The 26,434-nt window shown below is 46.5% G+C and overlaps 1 protein-coding gene across 2 annotated transcripts in view; it reads right to left on the reverse strand.

Annotated features, from left to right (window-relative positions):
* Positions 1–14,772: 14,772 nt before the first annotated feature.
* The window catches only part of NCAPH (non-SMC condensin I complex subunit H), a 38,745-nt gene continuing 27,083 nt past the window's right edge, over positions 14,773–26,434 (reverse strand). For both annotated transcript variants that reach the window (XM_057558160.1, XM_057558161.1), the window contains exons 11-18: positions 25,905–26,011; positions 25,396–25,518; positions 22,829–22,939; positions 21,445–21,618; positions 19,999–20,112; positions 18,676–18,764; positions 17,754–17,829; positions 14,773–15,258 (exon numbers count right to left, since the gene is read on the reverse strand). In XM_057558160.1, the coding sequence (XP_057414143.1) occupies positions 15,199–15,258; positions 17,754–17,829; positions 18,676–18,764; positions 19,999–20,112; positions 21,445–21,618; positions 22,829–22,939; positions 25,396–25,518; positions 25,905–26,011 (854 nt within the window). In that variant the 3' untranslated portion in view covers positions 14,773–15,198. The remainder of the gene's footprint in view (positions 15,259–17,753; positions 17,830–18,675; positions 18,765–19,998; positions 20,113–21,444; positions 21,619–22,828; positions 22,940–25,395; positions 25,519–25,904; positions 26,012–26,434) is intronic.

A 26,434-nucleotide genomic window follows, 5' to 3' on the forward strand; every position in this document is an offset into this window, starting at 1 on the left:
GTGGCTTCTCTTGTTGCGGAGCACAGGCTCTAGGCACGCAGGCTCAGTAGTTGTGGCGAGCGGGCCCTAGAGCGCAGGCTCAATAGTTGTGGCTCACGGGCTTAGCTGCTCCGCAGCATGTGGGATCTTCCTGGACCAGGGCTTGAACCCGTGTCCCCTGCATTGGCAGGCGTATTCTTAACCACTGAGCCACCAGGGAAGCCTCCTCATTGTAGTTTTGATTTGCATTTCTCTAATAATTAGTGATGGTGAGCATCTTTTCATGTGCCTGTTGGCCATCTGTATGTCATCTTTGGAGAAATATCTCTGTAGGTCTGCTGCCCAATTTAAAAAAAATATTTATTTAATTTATTTATTTGGCTGTGTTGGGTCTTAGTTGTGGCACATGGGCTTCTCTAGTTATGGTGCACGGTCTCTCTAGTTGTGGCATGCAGGCTCTAGAGCATGTGGGCTCAGTAGTTGCAGCGTGCGGGCTTAGTTGCCCCACAGCCTGTGGAATCTTAGTTCCCCGATGAGGGATCAAACCCATGTCCCCTGCATTGGAAGGCAGATTCTTAACCACTGTACCACCAGGGAAGTCCCTTCTGCCCATTTTTTGATTGGGTTATTTGTTTTTTTTGTTATTGAGTTGTATGAGCTGTTTATTTTGGAAATTAATCCCTTGTTGGTCACATCGTTTGCAAATATTTTCTCCCATTCCATAGGTTGTCTTTTCATTTTGTTTATGATTTCCTTTGCTGTGCAAAAGCTTGTAAGTTTAATTAGGTCCCATTTGTTTATTTTTGCTTTTGATTAGGTCCCATTTGTTTACTTTTGCTTTTATTTCTTTAGCCTTGGGAGACTGACCTAAGAAAACATTGGTGTGATTTATGTCAGAGAATGTTTTGCCTATGTTCTCTTCTAGGAGTTTTATGGTGTCATGTCTTATATTTAAGTCTTTAAGCCATTTTGAGCTTATTTTTGTGTATGGTGTGAGGGAGTGTTCTAACTTCATTGATTTACATGCAGCTGTCCAGCTTTCCCAACACCACTTTTCAGCTGGGACTTTTTAACAAAAAGACAGATTAGGGCTTCCTTGGTGGTGCAGTGGTTGAGAATCCGCCTGCCAATGCAGGGGACATGGGTTCAAGCCCTGGTCCAGGAAGATCCCACATGCCGCAGAGCAACAAAGCCCATGCGCCACAACTACTGAGCCTGCACTCTAGAGCCCATGAGCCACAACTACTGAAGCCCGCACACCTAGAGCCTGTGCTCCGCAGCAAGAGAAGCCAACGCAATGAGAAGCCCGCGCACCGCAATGAAGAGTAGCCCCCGCTCGCCACAACTAGAGAAAGCCCGCGCAAAGCAATGAAGACCCAACACAGCCAAAGATAAATAAATGAAATAAATAAGTGTATATTTTTTAAAAAAGACAGATTAACAAAGAAAAACAAACAGTGTATTAGCCTGCACAGGGGGAGAAACCCACGTGAAGAGTAACTCAAAGTGGTGGCATAGAACTCTGGGTTATAGAGCATCTTCAACAAAGAACAATCAGCTTGTGGAGAAATGACAGGACAAAGCAAAGCCTTCCAAACTGTGGGAAGGTAAACATATGGGAGGAAATAATAGAGTGAGCTTTGCTTGCAGATTCCTCTGGTACCACCTCTGGGCTGATAAGAGTCTGTCTCCAGTAAAAGGAGAATTTATAACCTGCCTTTAGGTAAAAGGGAGGACAGAGACAGCTTTTCTGCATTTGATGCCTCTTCATTGCCTTCAGCTCCAAATTATTTTTATGTCAAAAGGCTTATTTTGGAGTGACGTTCTGACTTCCTTCACTGGCTTGATGCTTATTCTATAATAAAACTGTTTTTCTTTTTCTACTACCTTTGTGGAGTGTTACGGGTTGGGAGAAGATTTCACTTTTTATTATATTTTCCAACACCGCCTTCTCCAAGGCTGCCCCCGAGTTCTTGGGAGGAGCCCCTCCTTGGCCCTCTGACCCCATCCACTGGCTCACACAGGCCCTGAGCACAGGCTCTGGGCTCCAGAGGTCTGCATGCACTCCAGGGCAGAGTGGCCAGTTGGAAACCAGGGACAGCAGGATTCAGACATATGGAGTCATCCTTGAGAACAAGAGGACAGGACAAAGCAGGAGGCTGGACTCTAGGAGGCCAAGTTGAGGCCCTTGCCAGCCTAGCTAGGAGCCCCCCCGACTCTCAGTGCCCTGTGGGAGGGGCCAGCCTGGATCAACTGAGCAGAGAGGCACAGGGGCAGGACCCCTGAGGGCAGGGCCTGCCTGGCGGGCACTGGGCACAAGGCTGACTGCATTGTATGCAGGAAAGCAGAGGAGAGACCCTCATTCCAGTGTCACGTGTCCTTTCAGATAACCATTTAGTTATAACTTGAGCCTGGAGGGCACGGGTCCTTTCAGCCAGTTGTGGACGCTGACATCACCGGTCTGACATCAGTGTCCCTGGGCCCCGCAGTTCCTGAGGCTGAATGAGTCTGAGTCACGAAAGGCATGCTTTTGCCTGGCTGGTACACTGGGGCCATTGTTTTCAATAGATGAAAATCAGGCCAGTTGGAAGAGGTCCATTCAACCCCAGTGTTTACAGATGAAGAGCCGAGGGTCAGAGCGACAGGAAGTGACTTGCCCACGTCACAGAACGAGCTGGTGGCAGAGCCAGGGCTTGCCTGTGGATCTCAGCCCACAGGCCCAGGAAACTCCCTCCATTCTGCATCAAGATAACTTTCAGTGTGGCCATCCCAGATGGACATTTGGGTTGCTTCCACCTTTGGGCTATTGTGAATAATGCTGCAGTGAACATGGATGTGCAAATATCTCTTCAAGACCTTGCTTTTAATTCTTTGGGGTACATACCCAGAAGTGGGATGGCTGGATCATACGGTAGTTCTATTTTTAACTTTTTGAGGAACCACCATACTGTTTTCCACAGCGGCTGTACCATTTTACATTCCCAACAGCAGTGCATAGGGTTCCAGTTTCTCCACATCCTCACCAGCACTTATCTTCTGTTTTGTTTTGTATTTTTTTTGGATAGTAGCGATCCTAATGGGTGTGAGGTGGTTCTCTTTTTGTAAGGACACCAGTCACATCGGATTAGGGCCCACCTTAATGGCTTCAACTTAACTTGATGGTTAAGATGCAAGACCCTCTTTCCAAAGCAGGTCACAGTAACAGGTACTGGGGGACCTCAACATCTCTTTTAGGGACACAATTCAACCCATAACACATATATTCATATATACAAAAATATATTGTTTATGTTTTGTTTTTTTACATAAACAGTATACTTTTTTACAATTTTTTTTTTCGCGTAACAGTATGTCTTGGAGCTCTTTCCACCTCAGGATGTTCATTTTAGCTGCTGCATGTTAGTACATGATATGGATATTTATTTAACAACTTCACCAATGGTAGATACACATTTAGCTATTTGGATATTTCAAGTAATGCTGTAAAGAACATTCTTTACAAGCCTCTCTGTGCATCTGAGTATGTCTTTAAAATAGAGCTCTAGAAATGTCATTGTTGAGTTGGAGGGTGCGTGTGTTTCTATTATGAAATATCTACTGCCCAGTTGTCCTCCAAAGAGGCTGCACCAACTTACACTTCCACCAGTTTTGCCACAATCTTGTAAACCCTTGATAGTATTATCTTTCATTCCCTGTGATTTGATCCCTTTGCTGCCTTGATTTGTTTTCCTACGCTGGCCTGCATCTTCTCACCTGCTCTTGGTACGTCCTCTGGGGTGAACTGCCTGTTTGCATCTGTGTCACTGAGGATGAGATTCTGCTGCATTTAACAGAAAGGACAATGTCACAGTGGTTTAAACCCATATGTGTTTTGTTTTGTTTTGTTTTCACATCAAAAGGATCCTATCATAGGCCTTGGGGGGCTGGCTTGGCAGCTCCAGGGTCACTAGGACCTGGATTCCTTCTGTCTTTCTGTGTTTTCTGCATCCTTAGTATGTGGCTTCCACGCTCAAGGTTGCCTCAGGGTCACCTCACACCCATAGTCTAAACTGTGGTTAGGAGGAAACAGAGGACAGGCTCTTTTAAAGAACTTTTCTGTTGGTCCCGCTGACAAGACACTGGCCAGAACTGAGTCACATGACCCACTTAGGCGCAGGGAGTCTGGGAAACGTAGTTTTCCAGCTGGGTACACTGCCAGGAAGAGGGGCTGCGTAATGGGTAAGTGACAGCAGTCATTGCCCCAGGATCCTGTCCCGTTCTCAAAGAATGAAGAAACTGGAAAGAGTTGTAGGCGTGTTGGATCAGGGCCTGGCGGTAACGGCGGGTGACAAGGAAGGGGCTCTTGCTTCCACTTCTGACAGCACCTCCTTCCTGTCTCAAGAGCAGGGTTCCCTCCAACAGCAGCAATGCTTGCGGGGGCCCCAGCACCCCAGCGATGAGAAGGCCTGCGGGGAGGAGGATGGAGGGGGCAGGAGAGCAGCCCCGGGGACACTCTGCACCTGGAGTCAAGGGGCGTGACTGCTGAGAATAGATAACGTCCTGGGCCCCCAGCCCTGGCAGTGGAAGGCGAGGTTAGACTAGAGCAGAGGCTGGAGGGAATGTGGGTGGGGCCCAGCGGGACCGTCGGGGGCCGGAGGCTCTCCCTGGAGTTGGGGTGCATGGCAGCAGTCCTTCGGAGGGAGGCTGGGGAACCAAGGCAGACGGTGGAGGTGTCTGAGGTCCCCGGGGGCGCCTTCACCAGGAGAGCCTCTGAGGTGGGGGAGGGGTGGGGGGGCCCAAGGGAGCACAGGGCCCACAACAGCTCCTGTCTGGGCTTTGAGACAGGCTTCTCCGAAGCACAGAGCATAAGAGGGAGCGGAGGGGAGCCGGGGGAGAGAGGCCGGAAGGGAAACCCAGATGAACGGGGCCGATCAGATGGAGCTTTTTGCTGGCGCAGTAGTGGAGATTAAAAGGAGAGACATTCTAGGCTTGGAAAGATGAGGGAAGAGGGTGGGGCAGCTGGAAGAGGGAAGGAGGCTGTGCCAGGGGATGGGGATGGCAAAGGGCCGCAGTGCCCCAGCCAGGTCTGCACCCCTCGCTCAGTGCCTCTGCTCCTGCTGTCAGCCTGGAACACCCTTGGCCAGTCTCTGCCCTGCAAAGGCAGATGGGCATTTATCTTTATTTATATTTATATTGCGTTGGCCAAAAAGTTCATTTGGGTTTTTCCATACCTTTTTGGCCAACCCAATATTTATACTTATTTACCTATTCTCCGTGGTCAAGAGCAGGTAAACAAATATAAATAAATACTATTTCAAACAAAAGTAGGAAGTGATGGAATAAAATTTATATTTTACCGCAAGACAAGAAAATTTAAGCATAACATATTCCCTGCCCATATTGGGCCCTCCCTAATGTGCAGTGTGCATCTGCATTGTATGTTAATCAGACCTCCTCAAAGGTGGGAACGCCTGTCCACCGGAAAGATCAGTGTTTTATTATCCTTCTTCTCATGCCAGCAGTTTAACTCCTTACAAGATGAATTTTTCCTTCCTAATCCTGTGAGGGGTCGTGGTCACCTACTTCACCTTGTACAGGCAGATCTGGTCTTTAGTGAACTTTATGTAAAATGTCAGTGTGCTATGTGATGTACGATCCCTTGTCTTGAAAATGTACACGACTATGCCTTCGACTTCTAACAGGCGGAACCGTCTTCAAGAGTTTTCTGAAAGACTATCTCTCACGTTACAATCCTCAGGTTGGCTCCAGTAAGATTCTCTATTTAGATCGACTGTTGATTAATTTTTTGGCGATAGAAGGAAGGAAGGATTTTAGAAATCCTTAGAGATGAGACCCACCCTGTGTCAGATATTAAGTAACCATCTCTCGGCTCCACACCCACCGCCTATTCTCTGCTGGGTGATACTGCGTCCGGCGCTCTGCAAATCACGTTTCTACCTTGCCAGCCACTCCCCGTCAGTTGATGCCTAGGAGAGGCATGTGAGGGAGACTGCAGGGCTGGAGGGAAAGGGACCTGCCCCCTGACCCACCTCCCCACCCTGTGAGGGTCCCCAGCCACCCTTCTTACCCGCCCCCAGCAGCGGCTGTTCCTTCCTGAGGCTGCAGTTTGCAGATTTTCTAACCCTCAGACCCAGCTTCACCGTGTCCTGTGGAAGACACTAGCATCAGCCGAGCAGCACCCCCTCGGGGGTCACAGTTTCCACTCTGTGGAGCCCCTCTTCGAAGTCTCTGAGTTTTTCTCTTTGTTCCCCTCCCTGGCTTTCCCAGCCCTTGGGGTGGTTGCTTCTGGGAGTTGCTACTTACCCGATACCTTAGAGTGAGTTCTCTTTTTACCCTTTCAATATCAACAACTCTGTATACCCAGTAAGCGGTTCTTGTTACAAGTAGTTCCCTGTACATGTATCAGGTTTCTGTCTCCTGACTAGACACTTGCTGAAACAACGCCCATCTCGATTTTAACATAGGAGGTGACTGAGATCCAGAGGCAGTACCATGAATTCAGTGCTCTTATTCTGTAAGCTCTTATCTGTAAGAACAGAGAGATGGTTTCCCAACTGGGCTTCCTTTTTTTTTAAATTAATTTTTATTGGCATATAGTTGATTTACAATGTTGTGTTAGTTTCTGCTGTACAGCAAAGTGAATCAGTTATACATATATCCACTCTTTTTTAGATTCTGTTCCCATATAGGTCATTACAGAGTATTGAGTAGAGTTCCCTGTGCTCTACAGTAGGTCCTTGTTAGTTATCAGTTTTATATATAGTAGTGTGTATATGTCCATCCCAGTCTCCCAATTTATCCCTCCTCCTGCTGGGCTTCCATATTGACAAAGTGTAGCCAGGATGCCCACCGTGTAACTCAGCATGTCCGTCTCAGTGTCCTCCTTTCTTTCCACACTGGCCGCCTCTCCTACTGGCACACGGGGACTTTCCACCTTCATGTCTACAGGTGCCCACTCTCTCCCCATGACCTGTGTTCCTGCCCCAACTGCTCCTTCGGCAAGAGAGAGGGCAGCTCTGATCCCTCCACCTTGCCCTCCAGGGCAGGGTCCCCCTGTTCTCTGGTTCTGCAATATTTTTAATTCCTGAGGAACTGGCACCAGATCCCACTTGGGCAAACCCAGTTGTATACGAATTCCATTCATTCTCATCCAGGGAAAAGTATCTCTAGGAAAAAGATTTCTGTTAGGAAAAATAACTCTGGGCTTGGACTCAGAAGATCTGAACAATTGGCCCCAGAGCCTCCTGGCAAGCAGGGAAATTTGGAAGACTGTTCTGTTTCCTTCCTGGGGAAATAAAATAAGCTTGTGTAGCAGAGCTCCAGAAGGAAACTTTCCAGCCAACCATCCCCCAAAAACAAAGGAAGTTTATCTTCATTGGAAATGCGACCCCAACTGCCCACTGCAGCTCCACACAGTCTGAAGTGTCATTGCTGAGATGGGGCAGGGATATCATAAACAAGAAGAGACATTTAATCCAGAATGAACAGGGTTGAGATATCAACCCACTGAGAGAGAGGCCCTGCATGGCCTGTGAGAGTTCTGCTACAGAGAGATACAAATGTGATATTGTCCCATTTAATCTGACAAAGAGTTTTTTCCTCCCTGATTTGAGGATTTATTCATGTGAAAATCTTACAAAGGGACACAAATGCAATCCCAACCTTTTATTTCATAAATCCTTTTTTTTTTTTTTTTTTTTGGCTGCATTGGGTCTTCGCTGCTGTGTGCGGGCTTTCTCTAGTTGCAGCGACCGGAGGCTACTCTTGGTTGCGGTGCATGGGCTTCTCATTGCGGTGGCTTCTCTTGTTGTGGAGCACAGGCTCTAGGCATGTGGGCTTCAGTAGTTGCGGCACTTGGGCCCTAGAGCGTGCTGGCTTCAGTAGTTGCGGCACACAGGCTCAGTAGTTGCGGCGTGCAGGCTCAGTAGTTGTGGCACACGGGCTTAGTTGCTCTGCAGCATGTGGGATCTTCCCAGACCAGGGATCGAACCCACATCCCCTGCATTGGCAGGCGGATTCTTAACTACTGCGCCACCAGGGAAATCCCTCATAAATCGTTTTTAATGAAAAAAATAAAGTGTGATGAAGTCAGGGCTGTCGCAAGAATCCAAGGTGAACAGTGTGTTGATGGTGGAGCCCAGAGGAAGGCGGGTTGCTTCTTTAGTCAGATGTCAACAGTGCACCCAGCACATCTGAGGTGCTGATGAGTAAACGGAGACTTCCTCTTTGCTTTGAATCATCACTAGGAAACAGGACTCTGGCCTGGAAACTCAGATCCTGGAGTCCTAGTCTTACAGAATAGCAAATGTGTAGCAAATTCTAGTAGGAAGCAGTGAACTTCCTATTTGCCTCAGCAGGGGATTAAGAAAGAATATTACAAAAAAAAAAAAAAAAAAAAAGAGTATACGTCTGTAAAATTATTGGAGAAGGTCCTCTAATAGGTATCATATTATGCTTGTACAACTTCAACTTTCCCCAGACCACCTCTCTACATACTAGGCCTGTGAATTAGGCAAAGAAGGGATGATTATGCCGATTTGACAGTTGAGGAAACTGAGGCACAGAGAGGCTAGGGGTCTGGTCCAGCTTCCCATTGCTGGGTCCTTTTAGAGCTATGACCACACACACACACCCCACACACACACCCGTCTTGTGTTCTATGGTTCACTGATTGTCACATTTTGTTTTTTCAGTTTTACAAAGGGATCACTTATTCATTCAACACACATTTGTTTGTTTATTTATTTTTGGCTGCGTTGGGGTCTTCGTTGCTGCGCGGGCTTTCTCTAGTTGCAGAGAGCGGGGGCTACTCTTCGTTGCAGTGTGCGGGCCTCTCATTGCGGTGGCTTCTCTTGTTGCGGAGCACGGGCTCTAGATGCACGGGCTTCAGTAGTTGTGGCACATGGGCTTAGTTGCTCCACGGCATGTGGGATCCTCCCAGACCAGGGCTCGAACCCGTGTCTCCTGCATTGGCAGGCAGATTCTTAGCCACTGCGCCACCAGGGAAGCCCTCAACACACATTTATTGAGTACTACTATGTACGTTTCTCTTTTTTTTTTTTTTAATTGAAGAATAGTTGATTTACAATGTTGTGTTAGTTTCAGGTGTACAGCAAAATGACTTGGAGATATATATATAACATATATATATATATATATATATATATACATACACACATTATTTTTCAGATTCTTTTCTATTATACGTTATTACAAGGTATTGGATATAGTTTCCAGTGCTATACAGTAGGTCCTTGTTTATTTTATATATAGTAGTGTGTATCTGTTAATTCCAAACTCCTAATTTATCCCTCCCCACTTGCCCCTTTGGTAACCATATGTTTCTTTTCAATGTCTGTGAGTCTATTTCTGTTTTGTCAATAAGTTCATTTGTATCATTTTTAATTTTTAAAAAATATTTATGTATTTGGCTGCACCGGGTCTTAGTTGCAGCACGTGGGATCTTCGTTGCCATGTGCAGGATCTTTGTTGCAGCATGCAGCATCCTTCAGTTGCAGCATGTGGGATCTTTTTTAGTTTCGGCATGCAAACTCTTAGTTGCAGCATGCATGTGGGAATCTAGTTCCCTGACCAGGGATCGAACCTGGGCCCCCTGCATTGGGAACACCTGAGCCCCCAACCACTGGACCACCAGGAAAATCCCTGTATCATTTTTTTAGACTCCACATGTGATATATATTTGTCTTTATCTGACTTAATTCACGTAGTATGATAATCTCTAGGTCCATCCATGTTGCTGCAATGGCATCATTTCATTCTTTTTATGGCTAAGTAATATTCTATTGTATATATATACCACATCTTCTTTATTCATTCATCTGTTGATGGACATTTAGGTTGCTTCCATGTCTTGGCTATTATAAATAGTGCTTCAGTGAACACTGCGGTACATGTATCTTTTCGTATTATAGTTTTCTCTGGATATATGCACAGGAGTGAAATTGCTGGATCATATGGTAATGCTGTTTTAGTTTTTTAGGGAACCTCCATACTGTTCTCCATAGTGGCTGCACCAATTTACATTCCCACCAACAGTGTAGGAGGGTTCCCTTTTCTCCACACCCTCTCCAGCATTTGTTATTTGTAGACTTTTTAATTATGGCCATTCTGACCAACGTGAGGTGGTACCTCATTGTAGTTTTAATTTGCATTTCTCTTAATAATTAGCGATGGTGAGCATCTTTTCATGTGCCTGTTGGCCATCTGTATGTCTTCATTGGAGAAATGTCTAATTAGGTCTTCTGCCCATTTTTTGATTGGGTTGGTTTTTTTGTTGTTGTTATTGAGTTGTATGAACTGTTTGTATATTTTGGAAATTAAGCCCTCGTCAGTAGCATTGTTTGCAAATATTTTCGCCCAGTTTGTAGGTTGTCTTTTCGTTTTGTTTATGGTTTCCTCTGGCTGTGCAAAAGCTTGTAAGTTTGATTAGGTCCCATTTGTTTATTTTTGCTTTTATTTCTATTGCCTTGGGAGACTATCCTAAGAAAACATTGGTTCACTTTACATCAGAGAATGTTTTGCCTATGTCCCAAGAGTTTTATGGTGTCATGTCTTATATTTAAGCCTTTAATCCATTTTGAGTTTATTTTTGTGTGTGGTGTGAGGGTGTGTTCTAATTTCATTTATTTACATTGGCTGTCTAGCTTTCCCAACACACACTCTCCATTGTATATTCTTGCCTCCTTTGACAAAGATTGACTGTAGGTGTGTGGGTTTATTTCTGGGCTCTCTATTCTGTTCCACTGATCCATATGTCTGCTTTTGTGCCAATACCATGCTGTTTTGCCTACTGTAACTTTGTAGTATTGTCTGAAGTCTGGGAGGGTTATGCCTCCTGCCTTGTTCTTTTTCCTCAGGATTGCTTTGGCAATTCTGGGTCTTTTATGGTTCCATAGAAATTTTAGAATTATTAGTTCTAGTTCTGTGAAAAATGTCATGGGTAATTTGATAGGGATCACTTTAAATCTGTAGATTGTTTTGGGTAGCATGGCCATTTTAACAATATTAATCAGAAGAGATTTTTAATTAAACACAGAACAAAAAAAAACCCAACTGCAGCTGGAAAATGTACACGTTGCAAATTTGTGGTTTACTGGCCCAAGGGAGCTGCCCGATTGCACAGCTATGGCTGTGGAAGATGGTGTGTTATTGGCTAAAGGGGCCAGAACTCAGAGTTCAGGTTTAGGGAAAGCAGCTGGGAATTTGAAAGGGAGAAATCCTGGCAGTGTGAGACCCTCAGAAGAAAAAAGATAGAAACTCTTGAGCATCAGCTGCCTTCCCCAGGTGACAGTTCAACTAGGTGTCTATGCGGGGACACCTGGTGAAGAGAAGCTTACTCTTGGGAGAGAGCTGTGTGGAGCAAGAGCTGTGAGTTTGATGCTCCTTTCCCCTGGTGCATTCCCCAACTACTTGCATCTTACCTGGAAAAAAATCTGAAGCTGGATGGGCTGGAAGGACAGAGCCCAGAGGGGGTGGAGGAGCTCGGAGATGGGGGAAATCTCTATCCTAACAAGGAAGTCACGGAAAGGATGATCCCATCTCTGCCCAGATCCTTGTTCAATCTCTAAACTTTGCAGGCAGAGGGAAGACCTACGGAATCAGGCCTTAAAAGCAACAGTGGGTAGCTATAAGAACAGATACCAATAACTTCATACCATAGGGGATACAAAGTTAGCAGTTTGAATCCAACTCTTACTTGAGTAAATATCTAAGCATCTTCAGAAGAACATGATAGAATCCAAAGTCACTACAACGTTTTATCTATGATATCCGATTTTTCAATCAAAAAGTACTAAACATGCAAAGAAACAGGATTATATAATCTATATTAAGGAAAAAGAGCATTCAATAGAAATTAATGCTAAATGGGCCTGGATGTTGGATTTTGCAAAGACTTCAAAGTAGCTTTTACAAATATGTTGAAAGAGTTAAAAAGAAAGTATGTTCAGGGACTTCCCTGGTGGCGCAGTGGTTAAGAATCCACCTGCCAATGCAGGGGGCACAGGTCCGATCCCTGGTCCAGGAAGATCTCACATGCGGCAGAGCAAATAAGCCCATGCACCACAACTACTGAGCCCGTGCACCACAACTATTGAAGCCTGCACGCCCTAGAGCCCGTGCACAACTACTGAGCCCACGCTGGAACTACTGAAGCCCACGCGCTCTAGGGCCTATCTGCCTCAACTACTGAGCCCGTGCGCCTAGAGCCCATGCTCCGTAACAAGAGAAGCTACAGCAATAAGAAGCCCCTGCTCACGGCAACTAGAGAAAGCCCGTACGCAGCAACAAAGACCCAACGCAGCCAAAAATTAAAAAAAAAAAAAAAAGTTCAAATAATTGAAGGAAAATATATAATCAGTGAAGAAATAAGGAATCTCAAAAGAGAAATAAAAGCTACCTTAAAATGGAAATCCTATAGCTGAAAACTATAATAATGAAATAAAAGTTTTCCTTTATAGGCTCAAGAACAGATTGGAAATGGCAGAGGAATCAGTAACTTCAAGAGAAACCGATAGAAATTGAAGAAAAGAGAGAAAAAAGATTGAAAAATGAATACACATTCTTAGCCTTCAGGGAAATACAAATCAAAACCATAGTGAGATATCACTTCACACCCACTAGGATGGCTAATAATAAAAAGGACTTGCTAACAACTATTGACAAAGATGTGGAGAAACTGGACCACTTACCTGGACACTGCTGATGGGAATGTAAAAGTGGTGCAGCCAGTTTGGAAAACAGCCTGGCAGTTCCTCAAAGGGTTAAACTGAGTTACCATATGACCCTGCAATTCCACTGTTAGGTATATATCCACAAGAGTTAAAAATATGTCCATACAAAAACGTGCTTGAATGTTTATAGCAGCATTATTCCCAATAGCCAAAAAGTAGAAACAACCTAAATGTCCAGCAACTGATGGATAAACAAAATGCAGTCTAGACATACAGTGGAATATTATTCGTCCATAAAAAGGAATGAAGTGCTACAACATAGATGAATCTTGAAGTGAAAGAAGCGAGTCACAAAAGACCACATATTGTGTTATGATTTTATTTATATGAAATGTCCTGAAAAGGCAAATCTGTAGACAGAAAGTAGGTTAATGGTTGCCTTCCCCTCACAACCCCTTATCTTGCCGCCTAGAATATAACGTGATGGCTAGATTCCAGCAGCCACATTGACACACAGGGATGAGGGTTACACATTAGGGATGGCAGAGAGGAAGCTGGAGTGATCCTTGGTCTCTTTATGAGTTCATGGAACCGCCACACTAGCTCTGGACTACCCACCTCCTAATGTACTTTACATGAAATAAACTATCTCACATACCCACTTATTTGGGTTTTTTATTATATGCAGCCAAATGAATTCTGACACAGCAACCATATAAATGAGGGAGAGGCTTGCGAGAAGCAGAGTGGAGGGGAGGGGAGTTCACTGAAGAAGCTGTTACCACTCTTGCCAGTTTTTATCGGCAGCTCGGCCCCTGCCCAGACCCCACTATGGAGAAGTATGCTGGACTGAGAGAAGAAGTGGGCTTGGCTAGTTCTAATCCTGGGAATAAGAGCAGAGCAAGAGGACCAGCACTCCCCCGGCCTGGGAAAAGATGCTGGAGGCTTCAGCCCCAGCAGGACAGGGTGTGAATTTATTTATTTAGCTGCGTTGGGTCTTCATTGCTGTGTGCGGGCTTTCTCTAGTTGCGGTGAGCAGGGGCTACTCTTCATTGCAGTGTGCAGGCTTCTCATTGCGGTGGCTTCTCTTGTTGCGGAGCACAGGCTCTAGGTGCGTGGGCTTCAGCAGTTGTGGCACGCGGGCTCAGTAGTTGTGGCTCGTGGGCTCTAGAACGCAGGCTCAGTAGCTGTGGCGCATGGGCTTCATTGCTCCGCGGCATGTGGGATCTTCCCAGACCAGGGCTCGAACCCGTGTCCTCTGCATTGGCAGGTGGTTTCTTAACCACTGTGCCACCAGGGAAGTCCAGGACAGGGTATGGATTCTCACTCAGTGTCACTGCTTTTCCTGCTAAAGCATGTCCACAAGTCTAACCCTCTCAATACAGCAGAGTGGCTAATATTTTGGACATGATTTGGAAAGCACATTCCTAAGGGGAAGGGATTGATTTTTGTTTTGTGTCATTTTTGGCCTAGGAGCAAGTTCTTTATTATCAGGAGTAATTACCAATTATATCCTTCACTGCCTCTGACCTATCATCCAAGCTCTCTGTTTACCCAATGAATGGTGACAGGATGCTCTGGCAGAGACCCAGGACCTGACGAGGACAGAATTACTTGGATCAACATCTACAAGTATTGAGCCTGTGACTTGAGCACATATAGTGTAGTAGCTAATAATAAAGATCTAGAAGCAGATTTCCTGCTTCAAGGCCAACCTCTTGACAGCTGTCTGCTCTTATGTGAATTACTTTACCTTTGTGCACCTGTTTCTCCTCTGTAAAATGGGAGCCGTAACAGTTACGTCCCTTGCAGGGATGCTAAGAAGGCTGAAAAGTCATCCACAGAAGGTATTTAGCAGCCACTTAACGTTCGCAATTTTCACTATTATCACCCTTTAGCAGAACTGATAGGCCCAATGGACCCAATCTTGAAATCCCCACTCTGCTACAAGACAAATCACCTCAGCCCTTAAGCACTTCCTGCCTTATACTGACACGTGGGTCTCTTGTCCAGCTAACGAGTCTGCATCCCCCTTGAGCATAAGGACTAGGTCTGATACTCATGTAGTGGGCACTCAAATAGTTTACCAAGCAAATTATTCCAAATGATTTTATTTTTAAGCATTATATAAACATTTATAAGCACACTTATGATGTATTTTATACACATGGATTTGGTAGCTGTTAAAGGACAAGTGCCTACTGGGAAATTCTTTTCTACAAGAATAAAGTATGGAAACAGAGCAATTTAGGAGACAAACTATACATGGATACAAAGAATGGACACAGTTGCCTAATCAAGGATAGTAAGGACCCTTTCCTCCCTCCTAGGTGGTCACCACAGAACAGAAAACTTCAATCAAGGACAGAGCGTCAGGCAGCTGGTTCCCAGACAGTGAAGGAGAGAAGGGAAGAGCAGCAGACACACAGCGCAGTCAGCCGCAGCCTTGCCACCAGCCCACGGCACTGAAGCACCAAGTGCAGGCATCCTGGTCACTGAGGAAGCAAGGGCTTCTCTCCCCGCGTACTCAATCCCCCTGCCGCACCAGAACATCTGAAAGATCCTCAGTTCCTTCCAGCTTTAGATTCTGAAGGAAGATCAAACACACATGAACTTTGGTATCCACAGGATACAAGAATCAGAAGACAAACTCTGAGGTAACAAGGTGGTGACTACAAAGAACGAGGTTTGTCCCATGACTACAAGTAAAACTGTCACAGCAAATATAATCTGCATGAAAAAGCTGATTCCAAATCCTTGCCAAATCCTTGCCAACTGCAGGGGGAAAAAAGCAAGCCTGCTGATTTCTGCAACAATCTCCGTCAACGGTCTAAGAGCTAAGCTCTCGGCCCTGGAAGGAGCTGTGGGAAGTGATAGGGAGGCCACCAGGGGCCATGGCACACGTGTGTCAGCCAGCCCTGCCATGCATGACCTTCTCCAGGCCCTTCCCTCACTGCTCGGGAACCTCAACCCTTGGCGATGGCCATGACGGCCACGCTCTCCCTCCCATCCCTGCACAGGCCTTTTCCCTGCTCCCACTCCCTCCGCGAGCCTCCCATCCCCTGGATCCTCCACCAGCCCCAGGCAACCGTCCCCTCAGGACTAAACAGCCGTCAGAAGCCCTTCCTCACACGGAAGGCTAACTGCACCAGGACCATCGCTCCCTTGCCTGGCGCTGGAGGTCGGCATGGTGTGGTGGCGCACCTTCCTCTCCTGCTAAAGACGGAAAGCACAAACCTCACCTCCCAGGCGACAGCTGCGGGGGAGCTCGTTACCAGAGCGGTAGACGATGAGTCCAGATGGGAGTGAAAAACCGGGAGCAGGCAGGCCTAAAAGGGGTCACATTCTGGCACAAGGTGTTGTAAGATTTCTCTTGGTGGCTCTAAGCTCTGAGTTACCCCAGATCCCTGCAGATTATCTGGTAACTTGGCCAGTGTTACCAGTCAGATCTTCTCAAATAGCCCAAAGCTCAGCCCAGCAGGTCATGGTCTCGGGCCATCTCCTGATTCTTCAAATGCTGAGCCCCCTGGGGCCCCTTAGAGAGACTTGGTCGCAGCAAAGCAAGAGAAGCTGGCTCTGCCACTGGGGGAGGCGGGGTGGTGCCAGAGCCAGAGCACATGGACCTCAGTGGAGCCTGGAGTCACTCGTGCTTTCCAGCCGCGTGTCTGCTTGGCCCCAGCCTACCGGGAACCGAGTGGAGGCGCTAACGCCGCTCTCTCACAGCAGAGACACGCGGCCCAGGGCAGCACTGACCCTCCAGCTGCTGCGACTCAGTGAAGTCACTAACACTTAGAATTTGGACTCAGGCTAAGTTTCTGAGCTTTGGTGGCACCCGACATTTTGGGGGACTGCGCGGGCTAGGGGAACACACCCCGTGGGAGAGTCCACCAGCACCTACGCCCACTAGGATGCTGTGAGATTCCAACCTCACTCAGAAAAGCTTAGCAGGGACTACCCTGGTGGCGCAGTGGTTAAGAAACCGCCTGCCAAGGCAGGGGACACGGGTTCAAGCCCTGGTCTGGGAAGATCCCACATGCCACGGAGCAACTAAGCCCGTGTGCCGAAACTACTGAGCCTGCGAGCCACAACTACTGAAACCCGCACGCCTAGAGCCCGTGCTCTGCAACAAGACAAGAAACCACAATGAGTAGCCCACGCACCGCAATGATGAGTAGCCCACACACCACAATGAAGAGTAGCCCCCGCTCGCGCAACTAGAGAAAGCCCGCGCGCAGCAACAAAGACCCAATGCAGCCAAAAATAAAAATAAATAAAAAATAAATAAATTTATAACAACAAGAAAAAGCTTAGCAGCGTTACTTTGAACGTGTCTAGCCCCAGCACTGGTGATGCTCACGGCCTATGCTACAGCCCAGCCCACAGTGCCAGGGACACTAAAGGACACCAAGTCTCAAGCAGCACCAAACGCACGGGCTTGCTGGCTGCCTCGCTGGGGTGCCTCCCGGGAAGCGTCCGCCGGCCCGAGAAGATGGGTCTCGCCTGCTCCTCAGTGACTGCCCCACGGCCGCCCGCTCAGCCGTCGGCTGGCACGGCACGAGGAGGAGCCAGCACACTGTCACGGTCAGCATTCCTGCTGTCTCCCTCCCGCGACAGACGCCTCTGGTCCCAAGACATCCCTCACAGCCCATGGCAGCTCAGCATTGCTGGCGCTGCCTCTGCGTCTCTGCTCTCTCCCTGCGTCTGTTTCCATCCAGCCTCATCTCTCCCCTCTTTTCTCCGCCACGTTTCCCGCATGTCCTGACGCTGGCACTGGCAGGATGGGGCCTTTAAAGCCTTTGACACCCAGTGATGCAAAAGCACCTTATGTTTCAAGGTGGGAACTGAAAGATCACAATTTCAGCATCTAAAATTTTCCCATTTGGGTCCTCCTCATAATTTTCATTTCTAATCATACCTGTTGGCCTTTTTCTAAGTTATTTTTAGGTGTCTGGTTAATGCTCTGGGTTGAAGGTACTACATAAGTTTCTGTATTTAAGATGTCCTATGAGGCCGCCCATGAATAATAAAAAGCTCCAGTAGGTTGACACAGAGAACACGCCCACGCTTACCAGATTTACCCACCTTTTCATTGGCTAAATGTAGGAGACACGCAAAAGCCAGAGGTATGGAGAGGTTCTGAGCCATGAGGGGAGGCAGGCTGTAAAACAAAGAGGCTAGTAAGTATTTAGCTGTCACTGCAATTCGAGGAACAAAGGCTCTTTCATCAAGTATGAATACACATGGTCAGTGAATAAACTAATGAGAAATAAAGAAACATTTCAGATGCCTTTTAGAAGCAGGTTTTTCCAGTTTCTTATTTGGAAATAAAATATTTCCTGTTCCATTCCAGCCACTGGTGCAGAAAAATGCCTTTTTAAAGGTGGGCTACATTAACTCATTTATCAATGCAGAGAAGAAACAGAAAAACTGTGAGAAGTGTGAAAGTGGCAGGTCCGTGTGCAGAGGGGTCTGTCATACCAACAGCCTGGGCTGGTGCTCCCTCAGCTGGGGCTTGGAGGAGGAGGGGGCTCGGGGGGAAGAGGGGGAGGGGGAGGAGGAAGGGGGGGAGGAGGGAGAGGGGGAAAGGAGGGGAGGGGAGGGGGAGGGGGAGGAGGGGGGGAGGAGGGGAGGGGGAGGGGGAGGGGAGGTGGGGAGGGGGAGGGGGGAGGGGAGGGGGAGGGGAGGAGGGGAGGGGAGGGGAGGAGGGGAGGGGGAGGGGAGGAGGGGAGGGGGAGGGGGAGGGGAGGAGGGGGAGGGGAGGGGAGGAGGGGGAGGGGAGGGGAGGAGGGGAGGGGGAGGAGGGGAGGGGGAGGAGGGGAGGGGAGGGGGAGGAGGGGAGGGGAGGAGGGGAGGGAGGAGGCGGGAGGGGAGGAGGGTGAGGGGAGGGGAGGAGGGGGAGGGGGAGGAGGGGGAGGGGAGGGGAGGAGGGGGAGGGGAGGGGAGGGGAGAGGGGGAGGGGAGGGGAGGGGGAGGAGGGGGAGGGGAGGGGTCTGTTGGCAAGCACCTCTTCTGCAGGTCCTTTGTGAGCCCACTGAGCTTCTTGTCAGCCACCTGTACTGGGTCCCCTGCTTCTCCATTTTCTCTGTGGTTTGCCTGACAGAAGAAAGGACACTCAGAGATCAGACTGGGCCCAGTTTACTTTCGAGAGAGCAACATAAGCTTATAAAGCTGTATCTCTAAAAAGAAAAGCCTACATCAGAATGAAACCAAAACAATTTCTTCAGTACATTTTGAAGAAAAAGGATCCATAGAGGGACCCAGTGCCTCAGCCCTAGACCCTAACACTGACATCGACGGGGATGGGGGGTGGGCGGGCGGACAGGACTGGGTGATAATATAGATGAAACATTGATAATGGGCATTGAAGTGGTCATTGACTATACTATTTTCTCTCCACTTTTGAATATTGTCATAATAAAGAGTTGTTTGTTTAAATAAACCTATATTAACCAGAATCCCTGGAGGACAGGGTATTATGAGTCATTTAAATTCAAAGGTTAAACAGAACCCTCTTCCTACTCTTTAAAAAGTACATTTCTCTTATATTTGCATCCCATCCCACTTTAATTGATAAAACCTTATGAATATGACTGAAGCTTTATCTGACATCCAAGACTACAGCTCAGGGTCCTTAATCAAATCATGCATTTTCACTTCTCAACCAGCAGGGGAAGGTATAATAGAATGTGTTGAGTTTGGAAAGCTCAGAACATTCTCTGAGCAGAAGTCTAGAAGAGGAGATGGAAGGATTCTAGTTAACCAGAGAGTTCCATTTATTTGGAACAAGTTAATCAGGGTTTCACTTTGCTCTAAAGGAGAGACAATTTGACAGCATCATATATATACATATATATGTATACATAATATACATAACTACTTTCCTACTTTCCCAAATCAGAATTATTAGATCAAAGAGCTTAAACATTTTTGGGGACCTGAGATGTTAGAAGCTGCTTTCCAAAAGGGTTATTTATCAACTTAATTTGCGCCAGCAGCAAATAAGTACTCCAGTTCTTCCTCTAACTCCATACTGAAAAATGTTGTTTAATTGCTTAAAGCTGTTATTTTAAAGCAGCATAAAGATGCCGTCATTTGTATTTTTTTGATTACGAGCAAGGCTGAGTAATGTCCCATACCCTAGTTTACCATCTGTATCACCTTTTGTGTGGCCTGCCTGTTCATATACTTGGTTCATTTCAGAGGTGTGATGTCTTTCTTGTATTTTTGAATGAATGCTTTCCACATTAGCGCTACTGATCTAGGAGCTCAGACACAAGCCGCACCCTCCTCCATGCTGGGCACCTACAGAATGAGTGGAACCCATTACCTCTGCATCCGCCTGCTTGGGGATCTCCGTCAGCAAACTCCACATGCTCTGCTTCAACTTCTTCATGTCCATCTTTTTGGCAGCCTTAGCATACTGAATTTCAATTTTATTTACCTGAAATAGGTATGTAACGAGTAAAACTAAGCAGAAGAAAGAAGCATTTACCACCAGCTCTTTGTAAAAAGAAAGTCTGGAGTTCAAATAATGAAAAAATCTAGTTTATACCACAAAGTTATAGAGCTTTCTTTGGACATACACAGAGTCCCTCATTTCAATCTAATTTATTTATTTATTTATTTTTTTAAAGTTTTACTTGATTTTATTTATTTATTTATTTATTTATTTATTTTTGGCTGTGTTGGGTCTTCGGTTCGTGCGAGGGCTTTCTCCAGTTGCGGCAAGCGGGGGCCACTCTTCATCGCGGTGCGGGGACCGCTCTTCATCGCGGTGCGCGGGCCTTTCTCTATCGCGGCCCCTCCCGTCGCGGGGCACAGGCTCCAGACGCGCAGGCTCAGCAATTGTGGCTCACGGGCCCAGCCGCTCCGCGGCATGTGGGATCTTCCCAGACCAGGGCTCGAACCCGTGTTCCCTGCATTAGCAGGCAGATTCTCAACCACTGCGCCACCAGGGAAGCCCCAATCTAATTTATTTTTGATCAAGTACAGTCTTCGTTAAGGATATCCTGGAATTCCAGTGTAAGAGATAAGTGAATCAAATATATATGAAAGCAGCAAGCCTGTCACTTGGTAGGGAATAGATGCTTGATGTATGATAATTTAATATGAGTTGAATCTGGCCAAGATTTTCCAGAGCCAAGTAGCTAGCCTTACCCAACCAGCATAGAAACCCATTTTCTCTGCCTGCACCCTTCATTCACACAGTTTGCTTGTGTGACTGGCTCACCCCTAGTCATATGGCTTATCACAATCTTTGGAGAGATGGCTAGTTCCACACAAACACAATTAGCATAATTGGTCCAGTGGCGCAGTGGTTAAGAATCCACCTGCCAATGCAGGGGACACGCGTTTGATCCCTGGTCCGGCAAGATCCCACATGCCGCACAGCAACTAAGCTCGTGCGCCATAACTACTGAGCCTGCGCTCTAGAGCCTGCGAGCCACAACTACTGAAGCCCGTGCGCCTAGAGCCCGTGCTCCACAACAAGAGAAGCCACTGCAATGAGAAGCCCACGCACTGCAACGAAGAGTAGCCCCTGCTCATCGCAACTAGTGAAAGCCTGCGCGCAGCAACAAAGACCCAACACAGCCATAAATAAATAAATACATAAATAAATGAATGAATGAATGAATCAGCCACTTATAGAGCAATGGGTTAAAATCGAGAAGGAAAACAATCAAGCTCAGACCAATGTGACTCTCATGAGAGATACAAATTAAACAGATCTCAGGCAAACAATATCAGATATAATTCTTGGCTTCCTCTTTACCTTCTGGGGCTCAGCTACCAGATTTGACTCCCCGTAAGTGGTGATATCTAATCCTTGGACTTCAGGCGCGTCATCGTTGTCTTGTGTTGCCGTAGGGGGATGGCCAGAATGGTCAAAGGTCCCAGCTGGTCCCACAAATAAGTCATCTGACTCTTCATAATCACTGTCAGCAGCCTGAGCAAGGAAATAGCTCTTCAAGTTCTCGGCAGAGCTGTTTGGGGGGCTTAGAAATATCCTTGACACAGATTCCGTACACAGCAAGAGCAGAGCACCTGAGAGTTCGTGACACTGAGTCAAACCTAGAATGGACTTCTAGGTCCTCTAGTCATCTTCCTGTTGCACATGCACCCTACTAGAGAGGCGTCTGTTAACTGAGCCCTCTGGAGTGAGAGCTAAAAGGAATTCAGTAATCACAACAGCCAGTGTCCCTCTGCTTCTAATGGATTTAGGATTTCATTTTACAGAAAGCACTCCTGAAACACCAGAGACGTGACCTGTCGGCTGGCCACAAGCAGGGGTCCTGCTGGGAGCCGGTGAGAAAGTCACTCCTGGACTGAGCCCAGCAGGACAGACCAGGTCTCTGGGGTGGGGCCCAGGAACCGGTTAACAGGCTCTCTGGGTGACTCTTAGGCCTACTGAGCTTGAGGAGCACTGCTCAAGAGGCCAGTCTGGATTTTTACTAAAATGTAACAACCTAATTCTCTTCCAAGCAAGAAAATAAGGTGAATAAACTATTCTTCCAATTCTTTCCCTTCTCCTCACTTGCAGGGACACAGATGGGGCCTAATATTTCCCCCATTTCTGTTATATTTCCATCTGCCATCTCATTCATAGAGTCATAGAAGGGATTTTGAGATTATTTAGTCTAAGTTCTAAAGATGGGGAGTAGTTTGTACAAGTTCACAATGTGAGAACCAAAATCAGAGCTACAAACCTGGTCCCCTGAGATCCACCCTCTACACTTTCTTTTTCCCCATTAGGACACAACCGTCTGCACATGTCTATGTGCTATGTCTCCCCAGCCAAAAAATATTAGCTCGTAAGAGTAAGAAGAGTGTTTCTTTTCCTTTGAAATCCCAAAAGAGCCAAGATAAGTGCTTTGTACAGGCTCAAGACTCCATCCACATGTTGACGGTTTACTGGAGTATGGAGTATGTCCACTTTTTTCCTGTGTACAGAGCTTAGAGTAAGGCAGGCCAAGGTTCTGGCTGTTGCCTCAGCTCTGCTCAGTTCTCTGATGCCTGGGGCAGGGCAAGCATCCACAAGCCCCCGCCTGATTCAGAATTTCCTCTAGTCATCTGCCATACAGGAAAGGGCGAGAAGGGAAGCAGGAGAGAAACACTCTGCTGCTTAGAAGAGAGGACGGCGCGCTTGCCCCGTTTACCTGTAATCCAGGGCAAAAGTTGGAGGTGTCATTAGGGTTGTTGTAATCATAGTCTTCAATTTCTTCACAGTGCTCGGTCCCTGCCCTCTGGCCTTGGGCCATCTTAAGTAACTAGAATGAAGGAAAAAACAACTGCAGAAAGCAATTTCTAGAAAAGCAGCTAGTAAACTAGGTCGGGGAGATAACCTTAGTTCCTACGATCATGTCCCAGAACATTAGGGTTATAAGGGCCCTGAGAGGTCATCTAATCCAGCCAACTTCCAACTAACCACACAACTCCACTCTAGAGCAAGCCCAGGGCAGCAGGGCTCCGAACCGCCATCCATCCAAATACACCAGAGCAGCTGGTTTGCAATTAGGTCTGCACACAACTTTATTTGAAAAAGTGTTCCTTCACTAAAAACAAAACCACCTACAACTATCTGAAAAGAAGTCCACTTGTTGCTGCTTGAAGAATTCTGACGGAAAACTCAATCACTACTTTAATTCACAGGCAGCTGGTCCCATTCCTGGGCCATCACTGTTCCCCACATAGCTACAGGGAGAAACCCGAGCTCTGCTCCCTGTCACCACATCTGCGGCTCTTGTTCCGCCTTTGAGGGCCTCACAGAACAAGTCTGCCTCCTCTTTTGGGAGTGCCTGTCGACCAGAGCCCTTCAGATTTGCAGGCCCTTAGGCCAGTGATCCTCATCTGGGGTGTGTGTCTTTGGGGTGAAGGAAATGGAATTAAAGGTGTGTACAGTTTACAGAAGCACATTGAATATTTTAATATAAATATATACTCCAAAATAGCCCCCCAAAACCCCTCAATGGTTTTGTATTACAAATCCAAAAATAAACAATAGATATTTATTAAGAAATGCCCACTTTCTTCCACTTTCCTTCATATGACACAATTTCTAGATCCCTCTCCATTTAGAATAATACTCTCCTCTGGACACACTCTAAATTGTCCATAGTCTACAAGAAATGTTTCAGGAAGGGTATGTGACCCCCCTCATGTATTGGCTGGTTGCTATTAGAATCACCCTTTAAGATATTAAACTGGATGGGTGGTTGACCTGTATAGTCTCTAGCCAGACTGAGTGTTTAATAGTCCAGTGTTTACTTTCCAGTGCTTAATAGCCATTGTCCTAGTGTAGCTCTACTGGAAGGACGAGGTGAGGAATCTCGGGATCCTGCTGCCGGGCTGCCCTACTACACATGCAGGGAAATTTGTCACTGTGGATAATCAGAAGCAGGAGTTCCTTCCTCTATAAGAAACAATTATGGAAAAAAAACCACACAAAACACAGAAAACTCCTGGAGTGCAAGGATCAAATGACTTTCTACAACCTTCACATCTGAATATGCAAATTACCACCTAAGCCACATTCTTCAATGTTCATAGTAAGGGCCTGAGGAAGGAGAAGGTGGCTTGTGGCCATGGAAAGCAGCTGGAGTTGGGCCGGGCTTGGCGGAAGTGTCCTACCATCTCCCTTCAGCTCCCCGGCAGCCTGGCTCTGCTCCTCCGCCCCAGGGCTTTATTTTCTGATTACAGCAAGCAGCTGCTGGCATCTAAGCAATACTGAACCATGACCACAGTTGCTACTACTGCTGCAACTTTGTATCTTTCTGCATTTTTTTTCTTTTTTAAAATTGAGGTATAATTGACATGTAACAGTACATTAGTTCTTTCTGCATTTTTAAGAGTATTTTTGCTAATTGAACAGTATTGATTATAAAGAAAATTATGAGTGTTGGATTATAAAAACAGAATGTGAGATATCAGTGAATTCAGGGAACTGTATACATATCATTAAGCCTTGTGGAGAAACAGGCAAAATAAGGAAGAGGAAACTGTAGACTGTTTGTATACTTGACACCACAAGATTAAAACAACCAGGAATGCAAATGATTAGAGGGTCCAGATAAAACAGAACTTAGCATGACCCACTGCCTGGTTACCCTGGCAATGGGAACACCCTCTTGCTGCTTAGCACCACCAGAGGGGCCACAGGCAAATGAAGTGAATAGCGACTGGGGTGCACACTGGCTAGTCTAGAGAGCTCACCTGAACAGTCATGGAAGGAGCGCAGGCAGGCTGTGCAGCGCTACGGAGCCCCCGAGGACTGGCACCTACGTCGCCCTGCATGTCACAGTGGGCTCACATCTACACCTTGATCATGGGGAGGCAATGTGGGCTGGGGAAAGCACCTGGCTAGTAAATCCGCAACTATCATGAGAAAGTGAAAGAATCAAGAAATAACTAACAGCTTGTAAAAGCCTTGACAAAAGGTTGTTTATCCCCCTTGCATTTCGGCAAGTAGACCAGAGTGTCCAGCAGTCCAACCAGGTGAGGTATTTCCAAGTCTTGAGTGTGCATCTGTCCTGTGAGTTTTTCCCTCCGGCTCTGCCTTACCCATGCGATCTCCCGGTAACTCCCCTGGGCTAACATGAATTCCTCCTCACATGTTCTCCTTCTCCTGAAGGGCACTGACAATCACACTACCCGCCACTTGATACCTCTGATGCTAAGAACAGGTTCAACAACAACATGACCTCAAGGAACCTAAGAACAGCCTTACCCTGGTGCCTGGTTTGAGATGCAGCTGGACAAGATTTTCAGTCTCATAGTGGAAATCTGTAGGAAGAGTTGTGGCTCTCCAATTCTGGTTCTCCAAAGTGGACTTGGTCAGAACAGTAGCAGCCTATTAATTAAAAAAAAAAAAAGGGGTAGTTTTTAGGCATCTTTAATAAAAATGGTATATATATATATATATATATATATATATATATATATATATATATACTTTTTTTTTTTTTTTTGGAAGGAGCTTGGGAAGGGTTTGAGCAGCACTGATCTTCCTACTTTTGTGTAAAGGAGTGATTCTCTTAGACCTTATTCATATTGATTCTCTCTGCCACTGAGTTTGGGACTATTTCTTAATTCCTCCAGGGATTGAGGGAGAATGAAGCCATCCATTTACTCTAAGAGTTAAATTTATAATGAATTTTTTAAAACCACATCTAAAACGGAAAGAGGAGTGCAAAGAGTAATTTAAGAAGCACAAATGATAATAAATCCAGCACAAACCTTTGTTTTTCGAAAATATACATCAAAGTCAATATCATCGTCAAAGTCGATTTCAAAATCCTTCTTTGTGCTCTTATTTCTGTTCTCTGATTGCGAGGTAGTATCTTCTGCAGAAATGAACACAGATGTCAACACTGCTCACTTCTGTGGCCTCTTTACTCATCTTGCAAGATCACTTGACAGCCTTACCAACCACAAGGCAGCATTTGTGTCTGAGCATCATAACAGCACTAGGAAAGGCAAATCATGCACCTAATATTTATCCCTATAATTTGTGTTTTTGACAAGAAAACAATACTAAAAAGATATGCTAATTAATCACTTCTTTTCAAAGAGAGAACGCAAACATTGACCACTGGCACAGCACTGCAGAGGGCTGCGGAGTGCTGCCGGTGCAGTAACTCGCACGGCCCTCTGGAGCCTGGGGGCACATTCCCACCTCTAGCCACTGTTTGAAGTCACATGGGTGCTGGGTCAGGACAAAGTCACAGGCCAGCTCTCCTGACTCTGGGCACTCACCCTTCCCACTC

This window comes from Balaenoptera acutorostrata, chromosome 12 (genome assembly GCF_949987535.1).
Source record: "Balaenoptera acutorostrata chromosome 12, mBalAcu1.1, whole genome shotgun sequence".
Classification (NCBI taxonomy): domain Eukaryota; kingdom Metazoa; phylum Chordata; class Mammalia; order Artiodactyla; family Balaenopteridae; genus Balaenoptera; species Balaenoptera acutorostrata.